The sequence below is a fragment of the Bos indicus genome, chromosome 7 (assembly GCF_029378745.1).
Source record: "Bos indicus isolate NIAB-ARS_2022 breed Sahiwal x Tharparkar chromosome 7, NIAB-ARS_B.indTharparkar_mat_pri_1.0, whole genome shotgun sequence".
NCBI lineage: Eukaryota > Metazoa > Chordata > Mammalia > Artiodactyla > Bovidae > Bos > Bos indicus.
In genome coordinates, this window is record NC_091766.1 from 13280413 (window position 1) to 13304569 (window position 24157).

Below are 24157 nucleotides of genomic sequence, written 5' to 3' on the forward strand. Positions count from 1 at the left end.
GAGGGAGGAGGGTTCAGGATGGAGAATGCGGGTATATCTGTGGCGGATTCATTTCGATATTTGGCAAAACTAATACAATATTGTAAAGTTTAAAAATAAAATAAAATTAAAAAAAAATCAAGTCAGGTATTAACCCTAAGTTAAAATGCACTTGGCTTATCATATTATCTATTCATTTAAGAACCTGGTGGTGAAAAAGGCAGGCTTTCTATCTCATTAGCATTCCTTTTACTTTGATTCATTGTAGTGAACCCATCCCATACCCAATGACACATCACAGAAAAGAAGATACCCTACCAATGAGTTTCCTCAAAGCTCCCTTCATGTCTTTGTTCCTCAGGCTGTAGATGAAGGGGTTCATCACAGGAGTGACCACAGTGTACATCAACGAAGCCACTGCAGTCTTCCTAGAAGAATCAGTAACTGCAGAACTAATATACACCCCAAAAGCTGTCCCATAGAACAAGGTAACAACTGAGAGGTGAGACCCACAGGTAGAAAAAGCTTTATACTTTCTGCCTGATGATGACATTTTCAAAATGGAGGAAACAATTTGAATATAAGAGAAAATGATTCCAAAAAGAGGAACACCAGCAAATAAGCTAGCCACAAAATATATCAGGGTGTTATTGATGAGAGTGTCAGAACATGCAAGTTTGATGACCTGAACAACTTCACAGAAGAAGAGGGGGATTTCCAGGTCTGTGCAGAAGGACAGTCGCAACACCATCAGACTGTGGAGCACAGCGTCCGCAATGCTGATGAACAAGGAGAGTAGAATCAGCTGAAGACAGAGGCGAGGGTTCATGATGACTGTGTACCTCAGTGGGTGACAAATAGCCACATAGCGGTCATAGGCCATTACTAAAAGGAGAAAATTTTCCCAACAAACAAAAGTCAGAACAAAGCAGATCTGGGTGATGCAGCCTGTGTAAGTGATGCTCTGATTCTGTGCTTGAATGTTCACTAGGATCTTTGGGATCATGGTTGTGCTTAAACAGATGTCTGTAAAGGACAGATGGGAGAGGAAGTAGTACATGGGGGTGTGGAGGTGGGAGTCAGAGATGACAGCCAGGATGATGAGCAGGTTTCCCAGGACAGTAACCAGGTACATGGACAGGAACAGTTTGAAGAAGGTGATCTTCAGTTCTGGGTCTTCTGTCAGGCTCATGAGAAGGAATTCTGAAACATCGGTTTGGTTTCTTGGTTCCATATTGTTGATAAATCTGATGGGAAAGACGTGGCCCCTAGTCCAGCAGCAGGTGTATCACCAGAGGCAAACCCCAATTTGAGAAAGGATGTAATGGAATAGAGGAACACACATTATTTCGTTATTTTGAATAAAGACCTGAAATTACTAAAAGCAGTGTGTCAACATTTGTTAATTATGGAAAGAGTTGAAGAATAGCCGTTTTAAAAATTACACTATCCGGCTTCCCTGGTGACTCAGTGGTAAAGAATCCATTTGCCAATTTAAGAAACATGGTTCGGTCCCTGATCCAGGAAGATCCCAGATGCCCCGAGGCAACTAAGCCCATGCACTACAACTACTGAGCTTGTGCTCTAGACCGTGGGAGCCGCAATGGCTGAGCCCACACACTGCAACTACTGAAGCCCATGTGCCCTAGCGCCTGTGCTCTGCAACAAGAGAAGTCACTGCAGTGAGAAGCCTGCACACTGCAACTAGAGAATAGCCCCTGTGCTCACCAACTAGAGAAAAGCCCTCTCAGCAATGAAGACTCAGCACAGCCAAAAATAAATAAATAAATTATAAATTATCTTAAAAGATAAAATCACACCATGTTGTTCTGATTATTTTTATAATAACATTTGGTAACTTTATTAGGAGAAGCAGGTAATCAGGGCTGATGAGTCTATCTGAATCATCACCTCCTTCCCCAGAGACCTCACAGCCTGGCAACAGAGATAATACAAAGCTGTGTCAAAAACCCGGAAGTACAAGATACGGTCAAACTGCCCAAGCCTCTTCCCCGAATCGCTACAGAAAGGAAGTTAAATGCCAGCAAAGTGGAAAACATGGAAAACAATCACCATGTTTGTAAACAAGCACATTCCTGCTGACAAGGCAAATAGTCTTTGAGAATGGAGAAACAGTAGGAGACTGGCAGAATAAGAGCTGTTTGAAGATTACAGGAAAGATACAAAGGAACATGTCGAGAAAAGAGAAGACAGGCAAGAGGCAAATGGATGCCTTGGTTCTAATAATTTTATGCATGTCCTCTTCTCACAATTTCCCCTGGTTAAACTTGTGGTAAAACACCTCTCTTGATTGCCAAACAGGAATGAAGGTTTACCTGAATGACTTTACTAGGTAATGACAGACTCTTGTCGAGACGCAATGATGTGTCTCCTAGATGTTGAGTAATGAAAGCTGAAGTTTTAATAAGAGGAGATGGACTGAGAGAAGCACTAGGCTCCTGAGCAGAGGGGGAGGAGGGTCATTTCCAGGAGGAGGCACATGTGTGCTGATAGTATCGAGGAAGTGCTGTTGAGTGAGGCTGTCACCGACAATTTTTAGTCTCTGTACCTTTGGAGGACCAATACCCAAAGCTCCTCATTAGTCAAACAATTTCATCATCATGCTGATGCCAGGCCAGTGCAAATCCTTAGAGACCAAGAAGATATAATGGAAGAATTTAGGGTGGTGGAGTCCCTGATGCTATGAGGCCAGGTATTCACCAGTCACTGTTCCACCTTTTTCTGCTCATATGTATTTCACACCCAGTGCAAATGTGGACACACCGTTTTTCTCTAATTGGACAACAGTATTCTTTTTTTAGATACAACCAATGACATATCCATGTAATCAATAATATCAGGTTATAATTGGTTATGGTTTATAATTGTAGATGTGAAATTCATTCATTCATTCATTTCAGCCATATAAGAAGGAATGAAATTCTGACACATTACAGCATTACACATTACAACCTTAAAAGCTTTATGCTATGTGAAATAAACCAAGCCGAAAAGGACAAATATTATATGATTTAAGTTATGAGGTATCTAGAATAGGCAACTTTGTAAAGACAGAAAGTAGAATGGTGGTTGCAGAGGATAAGAGGAGAAGGATTGGTTTTTAAGAGAGCTGGACTATATTAAAAGTTGTTTATTTCTGTACTGAGTAATAAAAGCACGTTGATATTGATGTGGTGAGCAATGTCACATGTGGAGATATTTCACTGGAAGTTTACTTGCCCTGCTTTTTTCTTCACTATACTGAAAGAACAATTCTAAATTTTCATTTTTTGAATCATTTGTTTTAGTAGCTTATTTTTAAAGTGCTTGAATTTCTCAGTCTTTCCCTTTTGGATTGTGCTATTCTTTCAAATGTTTAACTTCTCTAAGGTCATAAAAATATCTTTGCATATTACCTTCCAAAATTTTAATCACTTTGAATAGATATAAAATTTATCATCTCAAAAGTGGCTAACAGAAAAAAGTAGGAATCTGACTGTCAATCAAGTTTTGCCCTCTTTCATAGTATCGGGCAAGATTAAAATTCCAAAGTTGATCTGGATGGATTTTAAAATATTTAAGGTTAAATGTAAATTCTAATTAAGTCAGGGGCTTTGTTCTTTGGACTGTGAAGAAACTGATGGAATATTTGTTTATTATGTTATAAATGGAATTTTGTTTACTACTCAAAATAAAGTGGTTCTCCTTTTAAAAGAGAAAAAAATATTATTTCAGCCATTTAAAGTGTACAATTCCATGGCATTAAGAACATCCACAATGTTGTGTGACCACTAACATTATCCATTTCCTGATCATTTTCATCACCCTGAAGAGAAATTCTTTATGTATTAAATAATAACTCTGAGAAATTCCCAGGCATTCCAGTGATTAGGGAATTCCTGGCATTCTCACAGCACTAACCGGGGTTCAATTCCTGGTCAAGGAACTAAGATCCTACAAGCCGTGATGAATGGCAAAAAACAAAAACAACAAAAACTCCCTGCAAATTCGGCATTTCATTCTTTTCTCAGAACTTTCAGAAGGAGCCCAACACTTTGACTTTTGCCCAGTGTAGCTGATTTCAGGCTTTTGACTTCCAAGACTGCAAAAGAAAACATTTGTGTTGTTTTAAGATACTAAGCTTGTGATATGTGTTACAATGACAGTGAGTAAGTGAAAGTTGCTCAGTTATGTCTGACTCTTTGCGACCCCATAGACTGGAGCCCATCAGGCTCTTCTGTCCACAGAATTCTTCAGGCAAGAATCCTAGAGTGGGTTGCCATTTCCTTCTCCAGGGGATCTTCCCAACCCAGGGACTGAACCCAGATCTTCTGCATTGTAGGCAGATTCTTTATCAACTAAGCCACCAGGGAAGTCCATTACAGTGACAATAGGAAACTAATGCAGAACATGTGTCAGTTCAGGCTGATAATAAAAACAATGTCTTTGGGGCATCTCCTGGGCAAGATTCTTTTTGCATTGCAAAAAGACCGAAGGAGAGGGAGAGAGTTTTATTTCTAGTTACTGTGTCTGACAATATTAAATCTGTATGTAGGTCAAGAAGCAACAGTTAGAACTGGACATAGAACAGTAGACTGGTTCCAAATCGGGAAAGGAGTGTGTCAAGACTGTATATTGTCACCCTGCTTATTTAACTTATATGCAGAGTACATCATGAGAAACGCTGGACTGGATGAAGCACAAGTTGGAATCAAGACTGCCGGGGAAAATGTCAATAACCTCAGATATGCAGATGACACCACCCTTATGGCAGAAAGCAAAGAAGAACTAAAGAGCCTCTTGATCAAAGTGAAAGAGGAGAGTGAAAAGGTAGGCTTAAAACTCAACATTCAGAAAACTAAGATCATGGCATCCGATCCCATCACTTCATGGCAAATAGATGGGGAAACTGTGGAAACAGTGACAGAATTTTATTTGGGGGGGGGGTGTCCAAAATCACTGCAGATGGTGACTGCAGTCAAGAAATTAAAAGACGCTTACTCCTTGGAAGAAAAGTTATGACCAACCTAGACAGCTTATTAAAAAGCAGAGACATTACTTTGCCAACAAAGGTCTGTCTAGTTAAAGCTATGTTTTTTTACAGTAGTCATATATGGATGTGAGAGTTGGACTATAAAGAAAACTGAGCGCCGAAGAATTGATGCTTTTGAACTGTGGTGTTAGAGAAGACTCTTGAGAGTAGTCTCTTGGACTGCAAGGAGATCAAACCAGTCAATCCTAAAGGAAATCATTCCTGAATATTCATTGGAAGAACTGATGCTGAAGATGAAACCAGTACTTTGGCCACTTGATGCGAAGAACTGACTCGTTGGAAAAGATCCTGATTCTGGGAAAGTTTGAAGATGGGAGGAGAAGGGGACGACAGAGGATAGATGGTTGGATGGCATCATTGACTCAATGGACATGCGTTTGGGTGAACTCTGGGAGTTGGTGATGGACAGGGAGGCCTGGCGTGCTGCAGTTCATGGTATCACAGAGGTGGACACGACTGAGCAACTGAACTGAACTGACTGTATCTGAAAGGGCTTACCTGGTGGCTCAGTAGTAAAGAATCTGCCTGCAATGTAGGAGATACAATGGATGCAGGAGATGTGGGTTTGATCCCTGAGTTTGATCCCCTGGAGAAGGGAATGACAACCCACTCCAGTATTCTTGCCTGGGAAATCCCATGGGCAGAGGAGCCTGGTGGGTTACAGTCCACAGGGTCACAAAGATGGACATGACCAAGCAACTGAGCATGCACACATGTTGTGTCTGAAATGTCTCTGCCCAGCTATAGCCATCGGTGACCATCAGGGGACCAGCCTTAAGAAGGCAAAAAGAATGAAATGGAGTCCTGTGCTTTTGTGCCTAGACCTACCTGACCTTTGAAGTCACTGTTAGAAAAGATGATAACTGTTTTTATCATTTGACCTGTTGGAGTCAAGACTTTTACCTTATTATTGATGAAAGTGGGCATTCTCACTGACAGAGCTGAAGTAATTAAAATCTTCCAAAATTGTAAATATTATAATATCATTATGCCAATTTTGCAGATGAGGAAGCTGAGCTTAGAAAGTTCAAGTAAACTGTCAAAGGTCACAGAGCTATTGTTTAGTAGAAGTAGGATTCAAATTCAGGTGGTCTGATTCCAAAATTCTTACCCCCCAAAAATATAAAAATGAGAACTTTCCTGGTCCAGTGGCTAAGACTCTGCACTCCCAATGCAGGGGACCTGGGTTCTATCCTTGGTCAAGGAACTAGATCCCACATGCTGCAACTAAGATCCGGAGCAGCCAAATAAATAAATATTTAAAAATAAAGTAAAATAAAATTTTAAAAAGAGAAACCCTAGTTTTTTAATTAAAAAAAATTCTCATCCTTAGCCATTTGATCTCTGGTATTAAGTATTTCAAGAAGTTGGTCAGACTTTCTGGACTGCTCATTATTTATCTCTTCCTTTTATATTCTAGGGAGTGAAAGACAGTCAGTCGTGTCCAACTCTTTGCAGCCCTGAAGTCTTTGCAGCCCCATGGATTGTAGTCCACCTGGCTCCTCTGTCCATGGGATTCTCCAGGCAAGAATACTGAAGTGGGTTGCCATTTTCTTCTCTGGGGAATCTTCCTGACCCAGGGATTGAACCTGGGTCTCCTTCACTGCAGGCAGATTCTCTACCATCTGAACCACCAGGGAAGCTCTATATTCTAGGAATATAAGTACAAAGCAACTGAACATCAATGGAAACATGATATTCTAGAGATGAATTTCTTCAAAGCCCCCATCATGTCCTTGTTCTTCAGGCTACAGACAAAGGGGTTCATCATAGGAGTGATCATAGTGTACACCACAGATACTATTGCACTCTTTCTGGAGGAATGAGTGGCTACAGAACTAAAGAAAGTGAAAGTGAAGTCGCTCAGTTGTGTCTGACTCTTTGCGACCCCATTGACTGTAGCCTACCAGGCTCCTCCGACCATGGGATTTTCCAGGCAAGAATACTGGAGTAGGTTGCCATTTCCTTCTCCAGGGGCACTTCCCAACCCAGGGATTGAACCCAGGGATCAATCCTGGGTCTCCTGCATTGGAGGCAGACACTTTAACCTCTGAGCCACCAGGGAAGCCCTAAGTTCTAGTGTACAGAACTAAGGTACACTCCAAAGCCTGTCTCGTAAAACAAGGAAACAACTATTAATCGTGACTCACAGATAGAAAAATGCCTATACTTTCCACCAGTTGATGGGATTTTCAGGACAGAAGAGACAATTCGAATATAAGAGACAATTAGAGACAATTATCCCAGAGAGAGGAATAATACCCAACAGGCTGATCCCACTAAATACACAAGGATGTTATTGACAAGGATGTCGAACAGGTGAGTTTGAGAATATGAGCCTGTTCACAGAAAAAGTGAATTTTCAGGTCTGTGCAAAAGGATAGCCACAGGGCCATCAGAGTGTGGAGCAGGGTGTTGAGAACACTAATAGAGAAAGAGACCAGAGCCAGCAGCCCACAGAGCTTGGGATTCATGATGGCCTTGTACCTCAGCGGGTGACAGATGGTCACAAATCGATCATAGGCCATCATCACCAGCACTCCATTTTCCAGTCCAGCAAATGTCTGGACCAAGCAGATTTGTAACTGTGTAACTGATGGATTTGCTCTGGGTCTGGATGTTCACCAGCATCTTAGGTATGGTTGTGGAGGTGAAGCAGATGTCTACAAAGGACAGGTTGGAGAGGAAGAAGTACATGGGGGTGTGGAGGTGGGGGTCACAGATGATGGCCAGGATGATGAGCAGGTTACCCAGCACAGTGACCAAGTACATGGACAGGAACAGGCAGAAAAGGAGGGGCTGCAATTCTGGATCCCCTGACAGTCCCAGAGGGAGGAATTCTGAGGTATTGGAGAGGTTTCCAGGTTTCATGACAAGTGGAGCTGATGGAAAGATGGAGACAAGAAAACAAAACTTCAGAGAAACTTCCTTAATTTTGTGTCTATGGGGCCTTTTCCTTTTTTTAAGATATATGTATTTATGGCTGCATTGGGACCTCATTTGTACAGTTCTTCTGTGTATTCCTGCCACCTCTTATTAATATCTACTGCTTCTGTTAGGTCCATACCATTTCTGTCCTTTATTGAGCCCATCTTTGCATGAAATGTTCCCTTGGTATCTCTAATTTTCTTGAAGAGATCTCTAGTCTTTCCCATTCTGTTGTTATCCTCTATTTCTTTGCATTGATCACTGAGGAAGGCTTTCTTATCTCTTCTTGCTATTCTTTGGAACTCTGCATTCAGATGCTTATATCTTTCCTGTTCTCCTTTGCTTTTCGCTTCTTTTCTTTTCACAGCTATTTGTAAGGCCTCCTCAGACAGCCATTTTGCTTTTTGGCATTTCTTTTCCATGGGGATGGTCTTGATCCCTGTTTCCTATACAATGTCATGAACCTCATTCCATAGTTCATCAGGCACTCTATCAGATCTAGTCCTTTAAATCTATTTCTCACTTCCACTGTATAATCATAAGGGATTTGATTTAGGTCATACCTGAATGGTCTAGTGGTTTTCCCTACTTTCTTCAATTTAAGTCTGAATTTGGCAATAAGGAGTTCATGATCTGAGCCACAGTCAGCTCCCCATCTTTGGCTGCAAAGAATATAATCAATCTGATTTCAGTGTTGACCATCTGGTGATGTCCATGTGTCGAGTCTTCTCTTGTGTTGTTGGAAGAGGGTGTTTGCTATGGCCACAGTGGAAACAGTGTCAGACTTTATTTTTTGGGGCTCCAAAATCACTGCAGATGGTGACTGCAGCCATGAAATTAAAAGACGCTTACTCCTTGGAAGGAAAGTTATGACCAACCTTGACAGCACATTGAAAAGCAGAGACATTAGTTTGCCAACAAAGGTCCGTCTAGTCAAGGCTATGGTTTTTCCAGTGGTCATATATGGATGTGAGAGTTGGACTGTGAAGAAGGCTGAGAGCCAAAGAATTGATGCTTTTGAACTGTGGTGTTGGAGAAGACTCTTGAGAGTCCCTTGGACTGCAAGGAGATCCAACCAGTCCATTCTGAAGGAGATCAGCCCTGGGATTTCTTTGGAAGGAATGATGCTAAAGCTGAAACTCCAGTACTTTGGCCACCTCATGCGAAGAGTTGACTCATTGGAAAAGACTCTGATGCTGGGAGGGTTTGGGGGCAGGAGGAGAAGGGGACGACAGAGGATGAGATGGCTGGATGGCATCACTGACTCGATGGGCGTGGGTCTGTGTGAACTCCGGGAGTTGGTGATGGACAGGGAGGCCTGGTGTGCTGCGATTCATGGGGTCGCGAAGAGTCGGACATGACTGAGCGACTGAAATAAACTAAACTGGGACCTCATTGCTGCTCGAGGGCTTTGTCTAGTTGTGTCGAGCTGTGGCTACCCTTCACTGTGGTGTGCAGGCTTCTTACTGAGTGGCGTCTCTTGTTGCGGGGTACAGGCTCTAGGGTGCTCGGGCTTTAGTAGTTGCGGCACACGGTCTTAGTTGCTCCGAGGCATGTGGGATCTTCCCAGAGTAGGGATCGAACCCGTGTCCCCAGTATTGCCAAGTGGATTCTTAAACACTGGACTACCAGGGAATCCCTGTGTGTCTGTTTTGAAACCAAATCAGTTACAGGTCTTTTTTCCTGCTTCCTCCTCTCTCCTTTTCTCATTTTACATTTCCTCAAAATTTCCCTCCACACTGCCCCATGTCCTAAGTTTTTATAGTCCATCTATTTTTTGTCAAGTAGGGGTACTTACTTGGAAGAACAGTCATGGAATGTTGTTTTCTCCCTTAAGATGCCTCCAAGCAAATCATTCCAGTATAAAATTAGGACTGCATTCTAGGGACCTCCATCATGGTCCAGTGGCTAACACTCCATGCTCTCACTACAGGGGGCCCAGGTTGGATTCCTGGTCAGGGAACTAGATCCCGAATGCTGCATGTAAGAGTTCATAAGCCACACTAAAGAACAAAAGATCCTGCATGCCACAACGAAGATCAAAGATCCCACATGCCCCAACAAAGACCCAGCACAGCCAAATAAATGAACAAATATTTTTTAAAAGACTGTACTCTAGAATACAGTTTGGGAAAATACAGTCTGTGGACAAAATTCTGCTTGCTGTTTGAAAGTGAAAGTGAATGTTGCTCAGTGGTGTCCGACTCTTTGTGACCCTGTGGACTAATATAGTCCGTGGAATTCTCCAGGCCAGAATAGTGGAGTGTGTAGCTGTTCCCTTTTCCAGGGGATCTTCTCAACCCAGGGATTGAACCAGGGTCTTCTGTATTGCAGGCGGATTCTTTACCTGTTGAGCTACCCAGGAAGCCTCATTTTATTTATTTTAGTAATAGTAAATAAAGGTTTATTGGAACACAGTCATTCATTTATTTACTGTCCTTGGCAGGTTCCTTGCTACATCTGAGTTGACAATACTCATGTCAAAGACCATATGGCCCACAAAACCTAAAACTTTTACTATTTGGCTCTCTCTTGGAAAAAATGTGCCTACCTCTACTCTAGAATTTGATTAAATTTAGGTCAATTTTTGGCAAACATCCTTAAATATTTTCATGAGGAAGCATATGTCTATTTATCTTCTTATAACACTTTTGGCCTGGATCCCTTAACTCACGACGAATTACTAAATGATGATATTTTAATTCTTTTTTCAATTATTGGCTGAACTGCTTCCAATAAGTATTAGAGAAACTTCCTCTAAACAAATAGGTTGATTTCTCAAGAAATTGAGTTCTTATAACAAAAGCTGAATACATCTTGATTCTTGTGTTCACTTTGCTTTTCTCCCTTGGCCTAATGCCTAGAAGGGAACTTGAGAGTGAGACAGAGTGAAAAAGGAGGGACAGAGGAAGGAGAACATCCCAAGGGTAATGTCTCAAGGCTGAGAAAGGAAGGATGTGCACAAATTCCCACTGGGAATCCTCTTAGTATAATGAAATAGAGGGAGGAAATCATTTAAATAAGTTATGGCATGGCTATGATATGCCATGTTATTGCAATACTATTTTAATGTTATTTCATCCTACTTTATTTTTTGAATGTTCATCATATTAACTTTTTAATGCTCAAAATAAAAATATTTAAGTTAGTTCTACATGTATAAAGCTAGCCTGAAAAAATATTAAAGGATAAAAGCAATTTATACACAGCTAGAGTATGGTCACAGTTATGAAAATATACAAATACCCCTTAAAATGAACAATTGTTTACTTTTATGATGTTTTATAATGTCAGATTTCAAGCATCTGGAAAAGTACAGAGAGTGACAATGAAGGGCTTAAACCTACCAGAGCTTCCTTGGTGGCTCAGCAGTAAAGAATGCCTGCAACGCAGGAGACCGCCTGCCATATAGGAGACATGGGTTCAATCCCTGGGTTGAAACTTCCAGGGAAGTTTCCCTGGAGAAGGAAATGGCAACCCACTTCAGTATTCTTGCTTGGGAAATCCCATGGACAGAGGAGTCTGGTGGACTACAGTTCATGGGGTTTCAAGAGTTGGACACGACTTAGCAACTAAACCACACCACCATCACCACCAAACCTACCAGAAAACATGTTCTAATTCAAATTCAAGTATTGTTTCATACTTCCTTCATTTTTTTTTTTTTACAGTATTTAAAATATTTATTTGGCTGCACTGGGTCTTAGTCACAGCATGGAGGATCTTTTTAGCTGTAGCATGCAAACTTGCATGAGGCATGTGGGATTTAGTTCCCTGACCAGGAATCAAACCTGAGCCCCATGTTCTGGAAGTGACCCATTGGGCCACTAGGGAAGTCCTGGCCCATTTTAACCCCTGGCCCATTGATTTTAACATACATCAATCTAACATCAATGGGTATTTGCTGCTAAGTCACTTCAGTCATGTCCGACTCTGTGCGACCCCATAAATGGAAGCCCACCAGGCTCCCCTGTCCCTGGGATTCTCCAGGCAAGAACACTGGAGTGGGTTGCCATTTCCTTCTCCAATGCATGAAAGTGAAAAGTGAAAGTGAAATCACTCAGTCGTGTCCGACCCTCAGCGACCCCATGGACTGCAGCCTAGCAGGCTCCTCCGTCCATGGGATTTTCCAGGCAAGAGTACTGGAGTCGGGTGCCATTGCCTTCTCTGAGTCAATGGGTATTTGGGTATGTCCAATTCTGTTTCCTAGAGTATTTATGGAGACACATCCATACGTAACAACAGTGTTAAACTAAGCATGGTGAATGCCCACCAAGTATTCTCTGGGAAAGGCAGGAGGGAAATAATAAGAAAGAGGACTTCCTGTGTATGTGTACGTCTTATCTTTAAATTTTTCTATTTTAATATAATTTTATTTAACCCAATATATACAAAAGGTTGTCTCAACATGAAACCAATATAAAAATTATTAGTGAGCTATTTTATATTATTTTTTCATAGAAAGAGTTCAAAATCTGGTGTATGTTTTATGGTTAGAGCACATCTCAATTTGGGTGCTAGATTTTCATCAGAAATATTTGACCTATATTTTAAATGATTTTTTTATGGAAAATAATTGCTTTACAATGTTGTGTTAGATTCTGCTGTACAGCAAAGTGAATCAGCCATGGATGCGTGCTCAGTTGCTTCAGTAGTGTCTGACTCTTTGTGACTCCATGGACTGTAGCCCACCAGGCTCCTCTATCCATGGGATTCTCCAGGCAAGAATACTGGAGTGGGTTGCCATGGATTAACCCAGGGATTAAACCAGTGTCTCCTGTGTCTTCTGCATTGAAGGCAGATTCTTTACTGCTGAGCCACCTGGGAAACCTTAATCAGCCATTCATATACATATATCCCCTCTCTCTTGAGCCTCCTAGACACAAACCCCTATCCCATCCCTCTAAGTCATCACGGAGCACTGAGCTGAGCTCCCTGTGTTATACAGCAGCGTCCTTCTGGCTACCTGTTTTACATATGGTAATGTATGTTTCAGGACTTCCCTGGTGGCTTAGATAGTAAAGAATCTACCTGCAATGGGGGAGACCTGGGTTCAATCCCTGGGTTGGGAAGATCCCCTGGAGGAGGAAATGCCAATGCACTCCAGGATTCTTTTTTTTTTTTTTAATTTATTTATTTATTTTAATTGGAGGCTAGTTACTTTACAATATTGGTTTTTGCTGTAAATTGACATGAATCAGCCATGGGTGTACATGTGTCCCCCATCCTGAAACCCCTCCCACCTCCTTCCCCAGCCCATCCCTCAGGGTCATCCCAGTGCACTGACCTTGAGCACCCTGTCTCATGCATTGAACCTGGACTGGCGATCTATTTCACATATGGTAATATACATGTTTCAGTGCTATTCTCTCAAATCATCCCATCCTTGCCTTCTCCCACAGAGTCCAAAAGTCTATTCTATCCATCTGTGTCTCTTTTGCTGTCTCATATATAGGGTCATCATTACTATCTTTATAAATTCCATACATATGCTTTAATATACCGTATTGGTGTTTTTCTTTCTGACTTACTTCACTCTGTATAATAGACAGTTTCATCCACCTCATTAGAACTGTTTCAAATGTATTCTTTTTTAATAGCTGAGTAATACTCCATTGTGTATATGTACCACAGCTTTCTTATCCATTCATCTGCTGATGGACATCTAGGTTGCTTCCATGTCCTGGCTAGTGTAAACAGTGCTGCGATGAACATTGGGGTACACGTGTCTCTTTCCCTTCTGGTTTTCTCAGTGTGTATGCCCAGCAGTGGGATTGCTAGGTCATATGGCAGTTCTATTTCCAGTTTTTTAAGGAATCTCCACACTGTTCTCCATAGTGGCTGTACTAGTTTCCATTCCCACCAACAGTGTAAGAGGGTTCTCTTTTCTCCACACCCTCTCCAGCATTTATTGTTTGTAGACTTTTTGCTAGCAGCCATTCTGACTGGCGTGAGATGGTGCCTCATTGTGGTTTTGATTTGCATTTCTCTGATAATGAGTGATGTTGAGCATCTCTTCATGTGTTTGTTAGCCATCTGTATGTCTTCTTTGGAGAAATGTCTGTTTAGTTCTTTGGCCCATTTTTTAATTCACTCCAGTATTATTGCCTGTACAATTCCATGGACAGTGGAGCCTGGCAAGCTACAGTCTGTGGGGTCACAAAGAGTCAGACATGACTGAGCAACTAACACATACACTCACACACAATGTTTCAATGCTACTCTCTCAATTTGTCCCATCCTTTCCTTCCCCTGCTGTGTCCACAAGTCCCGTCTCTACAGCTGTGGCTTTATTCTTGCCCTGCACAAGGTTCATTGGTAGTATTTTTCCAGATTCCATGCTGCTGCTGCTGCTAAGTTGCTTCAGTCGTGTCCGACTCTGTGTGACCCCATAGACGGCAGCCCACCAGGCTCCCCTGTCCCTGGGATTCTCCAGGCAAGAACACTGGAGTGGGTTGCCATTTCCTTCTCCAATGCATGAAAGTGAAAAGTGAAAGTGAAGGCGCTTAGTTGTGTCTGACTATTCGTGACCCCTTGGAGGCTCCTCCTACCAGGCTCCTCCTACCAGCTCCTCCTACCAGGCTCCTCCGTCCATGCGTTAATGTCTGGTATTTGTTTTTCTCTTCTGATTCACTTCATCTATATTTAGATTTCCTACAATTTATAGTTGAAAAGGTAGGTTCATATATCCATATGCTCTAACACACATATGTTTTCCTGAAACTGCACTGAGACCCTGTTCACTCTGAAAGCTTGTAGCTCCCGGCTTCTGTCTGGGCAGTTTTCTTCTGAGCATCTAGCATGCTCTGTAATGATGTCTACCTTTGACACAATTTTTTTAAAGGTGTCTGAGGCCAATAAGACAAAAGGTTTGCATTAATTCTGTAAGGTGGTTGGATGGCTATTTATTTTACTGCTCACTGTGCTGTTTTCATGGTTTAAAATATTTTGTAATGTTTTGCTTGGAGGTTTTCAAAGAACGACTAGAAAAGTAGACCAGTGGGTCTCAACCTTCTTGCCCAGAGTTCTCACAAGTAGGAGATGAGGACAAGACTTGAATTCTCTAAGAATGAAATCTGGAACAAGGAATGGGAAAATAAAAAGGCTGAACTCACCCCACTCCAGGCCCACTCACTACCAAAAAAATTGGTAGAGAATTATAGAACAGGTGCCAGATTTCTGAAGGGGCTCATTCATGCTCAGGTGGGTTCCTGGGATTTAGGAGATCAGAGCCAGAAATGATGAAAGCTGAAGGCAAACTGGATGAAAGTGGGAGGATATATATACCAAAGTCAAAAACTTGTCAGATCAGATCAGATCAGATCAGTCGCTCAGTTATGTCCGACTCTTTGCGACCCCATGAATCGCAGCACTCCAGGCCTCCCTGTCCATCATCAACTCCCGGAGTTCACTCAGACTCATATCCATCAAGTCAGTGATGCCATCCAGCCATCTCATCCTCTGTCGTCCCCTTCTCCTCCTGCCCCCAATCCCTCCCAGCATCAGAGTCTTTTCCAATGAGTCAACTCTTCGCATGAGGTGGCCAAAGTACTGGAGTTTCAGCTTTAGCATCATTCCTTCCAAAGAACACCCAGGGCTGATCTCCTTTAGAATGGACTGGTTGGATCTCCTTACAGTCCAAGGGACACTCAAGAGTCTTCTCCAACACCACAGTTCAAAAGCATCAATTCTTCGGCGCTCAGCCTCCTTCACAGTCCAACTCTCACATCCGTACATGACCACTGGAAAAACCATAGCCTTGACTAGATGAACCTTTGTTGGCAAAGTAATGTCTCTGCTTTTGAATATGCTATCTAGGTTGGTCATAACTTTCCTTCCAAGGAGTAAGTGTCTTTTAATTTCATGGCTGCAGTCACCATCTGCAGTGATTTTGGAGCCCAGAAAAATAAAGTGTGACACTGTTTCCACTGTTTCCCCATCTATTTCCCATGCAGTGATGGGACCGGATGCCATGATCTTACTTTCCTGAATGTTGAGCTTTAAGCCAACTTTTTCACTCTACACTTTCACTTTCATCAAGAGTCTCTTTACTTCCTCTTCACTTTCTGCCATATGGGTGGTGTCATCTGCATATCTGAGGTTATTGATATTTCTCCCAGCAATCTTGATTCCAGCTTGTGTTTCTTCCAGTCCAGCATTTCTCGTGATGTACTCTGCATATAAGTTAAACAAACAGGGTGACAATATACAGCCTTGACGAACTCCTTTTCCTATTTGGAACCAGTCTGTTGTTCCATGTCCAGTTCTAACTGTTGCTTCCTGACCTGCATACAAATTTCTTAAGAGGCAGATCAGATGGTCTCGTATTCCCATCTCTTCCAGAATTTTCCACAGTTTATTGTGATTCACACAGTCAAAGGCTTTGGCATAGTCAATAAAGCAGAAATAGATGTTTTTCTGGAATTCTCTTGCTTTTTCCATGATCTAGTGGATGTTGGCAATTTGATCTCTGGTTCCTCGGCCTTTTCTAAAACCAGCTTGCACATCTGGAAGTTCACGGTTCACATATTGCTGAAGCCTGGCTTGGAGAATTTTGAGCATTACTTTGGTAGCATGTGAGATGAGTGCAGTTGTGTGCTAGTTTGAGCATTCTTTGGCATTGCCTTTCTTTGGGATTGGAATGAAAACTGACCTTTTCCAGTCCTGTGGCCACTGCTGAGTTTTCCAAATTTGCTGGCATATTGAGTGCAGCACTTTCACAGCATCATCTTTCAGGATTTGAAATAGCTCAACTGGAATTCCATCACCTCCACTAGCTTTGTTCCTTTCTAAAGCCCACTTGACTTCACATTCCAGGATGTCTGGCTCTAGGTGAGTGATCAAACCACTGTGATTATATTGGTCATGAAGATATTTTTTGTACAGTTCTTCTGTGTATTCTTGCCACCTCTTCTTAGTATCTTCTGCTTCTGTTAGGTCCACACCACTTCTATCCTTTATCGAGCCCATCTTTGCATGAAATGTTCCCTTGGTATCTCTAATTTTCTTGAAGAGATCTCTAGTCTTTCCCATTCTGTTGTTTTCCTCTATTTCTTTGCATTGATCACTGAAGAAGGCTTTCTTATCTCTCCTTGCTATTCTTTGGAACTCTGCATTCAGATGCTTATATCTTTCCTTTTCTCCTTTGCTTTTCACTTCTCTTCTTTTCACAGCTATTTGTAAGGCCTCCTCAGACAGCCATTTTGCTTTTTGGCATTTCTTTTCCATGGGGATGGTCTTGATCCCTGTCTCCTATACAATGTCACGAACCTCCGTCCATAGTTCATCAGGCACTCTATCAATCAGATCTAGGCCCTTAAATCTATTTCTCACTTCCACTGTATAATCATCAGGGATTTGATTTAGGTCATACCTGAATGGTCTAGTGGTTTTCCCTTCTTTCTTCAATTTAAGTCTGAATTTGGTAATAAGGAGTTCATGATCTGAGCCACAGTCAGGTCCTGGTCTTGTTTTTGCTGACTGTATAGAGCTTCTCCATCTTTGGCTGCAAAGAATATAATCAATCTGATTTTGGTGTTGACCATCTGGTGATTCCATGTGTAGAGTCTTCTCTTGTGTTGTTGACCCAGCACAGCCAAAAATAAATAAATAAAATTATTAAAAAAAACTCTTCAATTTTCTCACTGCATTTATTGGGCACTTCAGATTACCTTGGAGCTATCAATGTACTCATCTACCTTTCTTCTGGATATTGAAGGATGGAGACAGAAGATCTGCCCCCACAAAGGGTAGATGGCCTAAGTAAGGCAACTGGCTCCAGGACAAGAGGGATCATCCCAGGAGACTCAAGTGCGCTGTTTCCTGAGCTAAGTAGTGCTGTTCACAGGTGAACCGTCTGCAGTCTCTGTGGCCCAGAGGAGTGTGTGTGTGTGTGGGTGGGGGTGGGGGGTGGTGGTGCTCAATTTTCAAAGCTTCTCATTAGCCAAATGTGTACCATCACTTCTTCCCTTAGGCAGTTCAAATCCTTAAGGAGCACAGATCTTAGAAGGGAGAACTCCTGCATGGCTGACTTCCTGACCCTGAGAGGACAGACAGGTATATGTCATTCCTCCCCCCCCCCCCCCCCCCCCACATTTCCTCTAACCTCCAGAGCTTCTCATTCTTGAATCTTGGGTCTAACCTGAAGGGAACTGATGGGCTTCTCCACAGACTAATTCCCAGCCTTCTATGAGCCAAAATCACTAAAGGACTAGAGAACCAGAGTGCCTTAGTCTCCATGGGGACAGAGACTCAGTGATGGATAGAATGTGTCATGGGATCTTTACAAAGTCACAAGAAAATTTTCTGCTTTTTTAATTAAAGTCTGCATGTACGAGGTTAGTATCATTGTAGCAAAGAAGTAGCAAGGTTGGGACTTTCCAGGTGGTCCAATGATTAAGAATCTGCCTGCCAACGCAGGGGACACAGGTTCAATCGTGGTCTGGGAAATTCCACATGCCACAGAGCAACTAAGCCCATGAGCCAAAACTACTGAGTCTGCACTCTAGAGCCCAGGTGCTGCAACTACTGAAGCTTGTGTGCCGAGTCCATGCTCCGCAATAAGAGAAGCCACCACAGTGAGGAGCCTGCACTCCGCAATGAAGAGAAGCCCCTGCTTGCTGCAACTAGAGAAAGTCCACACACAGCAATGAAGACAAAAGAAAGTAGCAAGGAAACAAATTTAATAGTTACTTAAGCTTTTCAAGGTTGCCTGAAAAATAGGCATAAGCCAGCAATCTTAAAAAAAATTACAGTGGCTCCTCCCTGGTGGTCCAGTGGTTAACATTCCATGATTCCAATGCAGAAGGCTCGGGTTCAATCCCTATTCAGGGAACTAAGAACCCACATGCCACAAGGAAGGGTCAAAAAAAATCATAAGAAAAAGCACTAATTATGAAAGAAGTGACCAATAAACTGACTGCATTAATATTGGGAAACTCTCAGGGATAAGACGATGCTGTGAAAATGCTGCACTCAATATGCCAGCAAATTTGGAAAACTCAGCATTGGCTACAGGACTGGAAAAGGTCAGTTTTCATTCCAATCCTAAAGAAAGGCAATGCCAAAAAATGCTCAAACTACTGCACAATTGCACTCATCTCACATGCTAGCAAAGTAATGCTCAAAATTCTCCAAGCCAGATTTCAACAGTACGGGAACCGAGAACTTCCAGATGGTCAAGCTGGATGTAGAAAAAGCAGTGGAACCAGAAATCAAATTGCCAACATCCACTGGATCACAGAAAAAGCAAGAGAATTCTAGAAAAACTACTTCTGCTTCATTGACTACACTAAAGCCTTTGACTGTGTGGATCACAACAAACTGTGGAAAATTCTTCAAAAGATGGGAATACCAGACCACCTAACCTGCCTGCTGAGAAATCTGTATGCAGGTCAAGAAGCAACAGTTAGAACATTACCTGGAACAATGGACTGGTTCCAAGTTGGGAAAGGAGTACATCAAGGCTGTATATTGTCACCCTATTTATTTAACTTATATGCAGAGTACATCATGCGAAATGCTGAACTGGATGAAGCATGAGTTGGAATCAAGATTGCTGAGAGAAATATCAATAACCTCTGATATGAAGATGACACCACCCTTACGGCAGAAAGCAAAGAGGAACTAAAGAGCCTCTTGATGAAGGTCAAAGAGCAGAGTGAAAGAGTTGACTTAAAACTCAAAACTCAAAAAACTAAGATCATGGCATCTGATCCCATCACTTCATGGCAAACAGATGGGGAAATGATGGAAACAGTAATTGACTTTATTTTGTGGGGCTCTAAAATCACTGCAGATGGTGACTGAAGCCAAGAAATTAAAAGACACTTGTTACTTGCAAGAAGAGCTATGACCAACCTAGACAGCATCAGTAAAAGCAGAGACATTACTTTGCCAACAAAGGTCCATCTAATCAAAGCTATGGTTTTTCCAGTAGTCATGTATGGATGTGAGAGCTGGACTATAAAGAAAGCTGAGCGCCAAAGAATTGATGTTTTTGAACTGTGGTACTGGAGAAGACTCTTGAAGGTCCCTTGCACAGCAAGGAGATCACACCAATCAATCCTGAAGGAAATCAGTCCTGAATATTCATTAGAAGGACTGATCCTGCAGCTGAAGTTCCAATACTTTGGCCACCTGATGCTAAGAACTGCTCATTGGAGGGGTTGCAAAGAGTTGGACATGACTGAGTGACTGAACTTAACTGAGAGATACGTGTGTTAGTTGCTCAGTTGTGTCTCTTTGTGACCCATACTGTAGCCCATGAGGCTCCTCTGTCCATGGAATTCTTCAGGCAAAAATACTGGCTGCTGCTGCTAAGTCGCTTCGGTCAGGTCCGACTCTGTGCGACCCCACAGACGGCAGCCCACCAGGCTCCTCTGTCCATGAGATTCTCCAGGCAAGAATACTGGAGTGGGTTGCCATTTCCTTCTCCAGGGGATCTTCCTGACCCAGGAGTTGAACCCAAGTCTCTAGCATCTCCTGCATTGGCAGGTGGATTCTTTACCATTGCACCATCTGGGAAGTCCTTCTCTAGTGTAAAAGTAGTTCAATATAAAAGTTTTTAAAACGGAGAAAAACCAAAATATGGCCCTACATACTCATCAAAATGGTCCAAATAAAAGAGACAACGTGAAATATTGGCAAGAGAGCAGGAATGAAATTTGGTGCAATTATTTTGGAAAACTGCATGGTAGTTGTGAAATAAACACTACCATCAGTTCAGTTTAGTTCAGTCACGCATTGTGTCTGACTCCTTGCCATACCTAATCCTTAATACATACCCAACAAAAATATGTAGTTGTGAATCAAAAGACATGTATAAGAATGTACATTGCAGAACTATTTGTAAAATATCCCAGCTATAAACAGATAAAATGTCCAAAACAGTTGAACAATATAGTGTACAAATTCATTCTATGGAAAACTATAGAACAATGAAAATAAACTCTGGCTAGATATAACAGCAAAAATGTATCTCAAAAATGTAATGCTGAGCAGAAGCCAGGCACAAATGACAACATGTGATATCAGGCACAAGAGTACATGTAACTTAAAGTCAGTGAATTGTACACTTTGAATGGGTGAGCTTTTTGGTATGTGAATTATATCTCAACAAAGTTGTTTTTAAAATACATGTTTCTAGGGGATTCCCTGGGCGTCCAGTGGTTAGGACTCTGTGCTTCACTGCCAGGACCTGGTTTCTTGTTCTTTTTTTAGGGCCTGGTTTTGATCCCTGGCCAAGGAACTAAGATCCTGCAAGCTGCACAGTGCGGTCAAAAAAAAAAAAAAGACACAAATGAACTTACTTAGAAAACATAAACAGACTCAGACATAGAAAACAAACTCATGGCTACCGAATGGGAAAAGGGGGTGAGGAAGGAATAAATTAGTATACTGGGGTTAGCAGATACACACTACTATATATATAAAATAAACAACAAGGTCCTACTGTATAGTACAGGGGACTATATTCAATGTCCTGTAATAATTCATTGGAAAAGACCCTGACTGGGAAAGACTGAAGGCAGGAGGAGAAGGGGATGACAGAGGATGAGATGGTTGTATGGCATCACTGATTCAATGGACATGGGTTTGGGTGGACTCCGGGAGTTGGTAATGGACAGGGAGGCCTGGCAAAGAGTCAGACATGACTGAGCGACTGAATTGAACTTAATACACCATAATGGAAAGGAATATGAAAAAGAATGTGTGTGTGTATATATATATATGTATGTATGGGCTTCCTTGGTGGCTCAGTAGTGAAGAATCCACTTGCCAATGCAGGAGACTCGGGTTCGATCCCTCAATCAGGAAGATCCCCTGGAGAAGGAAATGCCAACCCACTCCAATATTCTTGCTTGGGAAAGCCCATGGACAGAGGAGCCTGGTGGGCTACAGTCAGACACGCAGAGTCAGATGTGACTTAGCGACTGAACAACAACATACATATATATGTATTACTGAGTCACTTTGCTGAACACCCAAAACAACACTGTAAATCAACTGTACTTCAATTTTTAAAAAGAATTAAAAATACATGATTCCATAGAGTACCTACATTCCGATGGCAAGAATCAGAGTTATTAGTAGTGCCCTTAATATTCTATTATCTTGATCAGAGCTTGCAATAGTTAATACTGAGGTATTCTGCTGTTGTTCAGTCACTAAGTTGTGTCTGACTCTGTGACACCGTGGACTGCAGCACACCAGGATGCCAGGCCTCCCTGTCCCAGAGGTATTTTACCTTGTAAAGATTCATGCATTTGTTCGTTCTCATATATGTTAAATGTATAAACAAAATGTGTTGTGAAAAGTTCATAATTCCAAGAATTGAACCACCTGCAGTCTTCATGGGAAGACTCACTACAGACCTCGTGCAGGACGTGATAGGAGACAAGAAATGTAGAGGTACGCAGGTGATTTGTAAGCACAACTTAAGAGCTTTATCTAATAGGCAAACATCTACTAAGGGGCTTCCTCTTAATAGTGATTGCAGGTAAAGAATCCACCTGCAATCCTGGAGACCTAGGTTCGATCCCTGGGTTGGGAAGATCCCCTAAAGAATGGCTACTCTTCTAGTATTCTTGCCTGGAGAATATCATGGACAGAGGAATCTGGTGGACTACAGTCCATGGGTTTGCAAAGAGTTGGACATGACTGAGTGACTAAGCATGCACACAAATATCTATCAAACCTATATCCCCAACCTAAATAGTTTTTTAATTTTGTTACCATATGTAAAAGTTATTTTTAAAAACTGACCATCTGTGGACTATATTGGTTAGTGATTACAGCAACTGGGAGAAAACAACAACAACAACAACTCCCTACCACCACCACAGGGTCCATAGGGTTGCAAAGAGTTGGACATGACTGAAGTAACCTAGCACACATCACCACCACCACCACCACCATCACCACCACACACACATATGCACGGAAAACAAAAGAACAAATACACAGAAAACATGGTGGCTTAAAACATTAGGTTTTTATTTTTCTCAAGTAACAAGTCTTGAAGATATTAAAACATTATCTTTCAGCATTACTACATATTCTCTAAGGGATAATGAATGAATAAAAAAATTCTCACAATCATTGCATAACTTAGGCTTCTCCCATATATGCATTATTCAGAGGCTTTCTCACATTATTCAAAACCAGTTCTTTCCACTTAGCGTTCTGTTGCATGTCTTAAAGATTGAGAGTTCCCTGAAAGCTACTTTACATGGATGTCATCAAAAGGGACTTATTGAGCATGAGTTCTCTCGTGACGCTGAAAGGGTAAGGGTTTACTGAAACTGAGCCCACAGATCTTGCAATTATAGAGTTTTTCTCCAGTATGTATTCTTTTGTGCACAGTGAGATTACATTTTACACTGAAGGATTTTCCACATTGATTACACTCATAGGGTTTCTCCCCTGTATGAGTTCTTATGTGTACTGTAAGGGAAACATGCCTGCTAAAAGCTTTTCCACATTCACTGCACTTAAAAGGTTTCTTGCCTCTGGTATGGATTTTCATATGCCTCCCATGAGATAAGAGACCACGGAAGGTTTTCCCACATTCCTTACATTCATACTTCATTTTCATGTGAATTTTCTTATGTAACATGAGGAAAGATTTCACTCTGAAGGCTCTTCCACACTGATTACATGTAAAGGGTTTTTCTCCAGTGTGAATTCTCACATGTTCTTTAAGGCATGAGCGATCCCTGAAGGCTTTCCCACAGTCATTGCACTTACAGGGTTTCTCTCCTGTATGAATTTTCTTATGTGTGGTAAGGTTGGAGCTCATCCTAAAAGCTTTCCCACATTGATTACACTTGTAAGGTTTCTCTCCAGTATGTATCCTCATGTGTGTCTTTAGAGATGCCTTACTCTTTAGGGCTTTACCACAGAGGCTACATTCAGTGACTATCTCTCCAGTGTGGATTCTCTTATGTTGTTTGAAGTATAGGAGAACACTAAAGGTTCTTCCACAATCATTGCACTTATAGGGTTTCTCTCCAGTATGTGTTATCTGGTGTGTGGTAAGCCTATCGTTTCTACTGAAGGTTTTGTTGCATTGATTACATTTGTAGGGTTTTTCTCCTGAATGAGTCCTTGCATGCTGTCTGAGAAGTGAGCTATCTCGGAAGGTTTTTCCACAGTCAGGGCATTCATAGGGCTTCTCTCCAGTATGAATTCTCT

The 24157-nt window shown here is 41.8% G+C and overlaps 1 protein-coding gene and 1 pseudogene across 1 annotated transcript; both read right to left on the bottom strand.

The window, feature by feature from the left end:
* Positions 1-274: 274 nt before the first annotated feature.
* Positions 275-1213, bottom strand: LOC109560911 (olfactory receptor 7G1-like). Its single transcript, XM_070792198.1, has one exon. It carries the CDS (start codon positions 1211-1213, stop codon positions 275-277), a length of 939 nt encoding a protein of 312 aa, XP_070648299.1.
* Positions 1214-6713: 5500 nt separating this feature from the next.
* LOC139183974 (olfactory receptor 7G3-like) lies at positions 6714-7903 on the bottom strand (annotated as a pseudogene).
* Between the last annotated feature and the right edge of the window lie 16254 nt (positions 7904-24157).

Bases quoted from the DNA above. Each gene is read 5' to 3' on its own strand.
- LOC109560911 (XM_070792198.1), bottom strand. From the start codon at position 1,213: ATGGAACCAAGAAACCAAACCGATGTTTCAGAATTCCTTCTCATGAGC.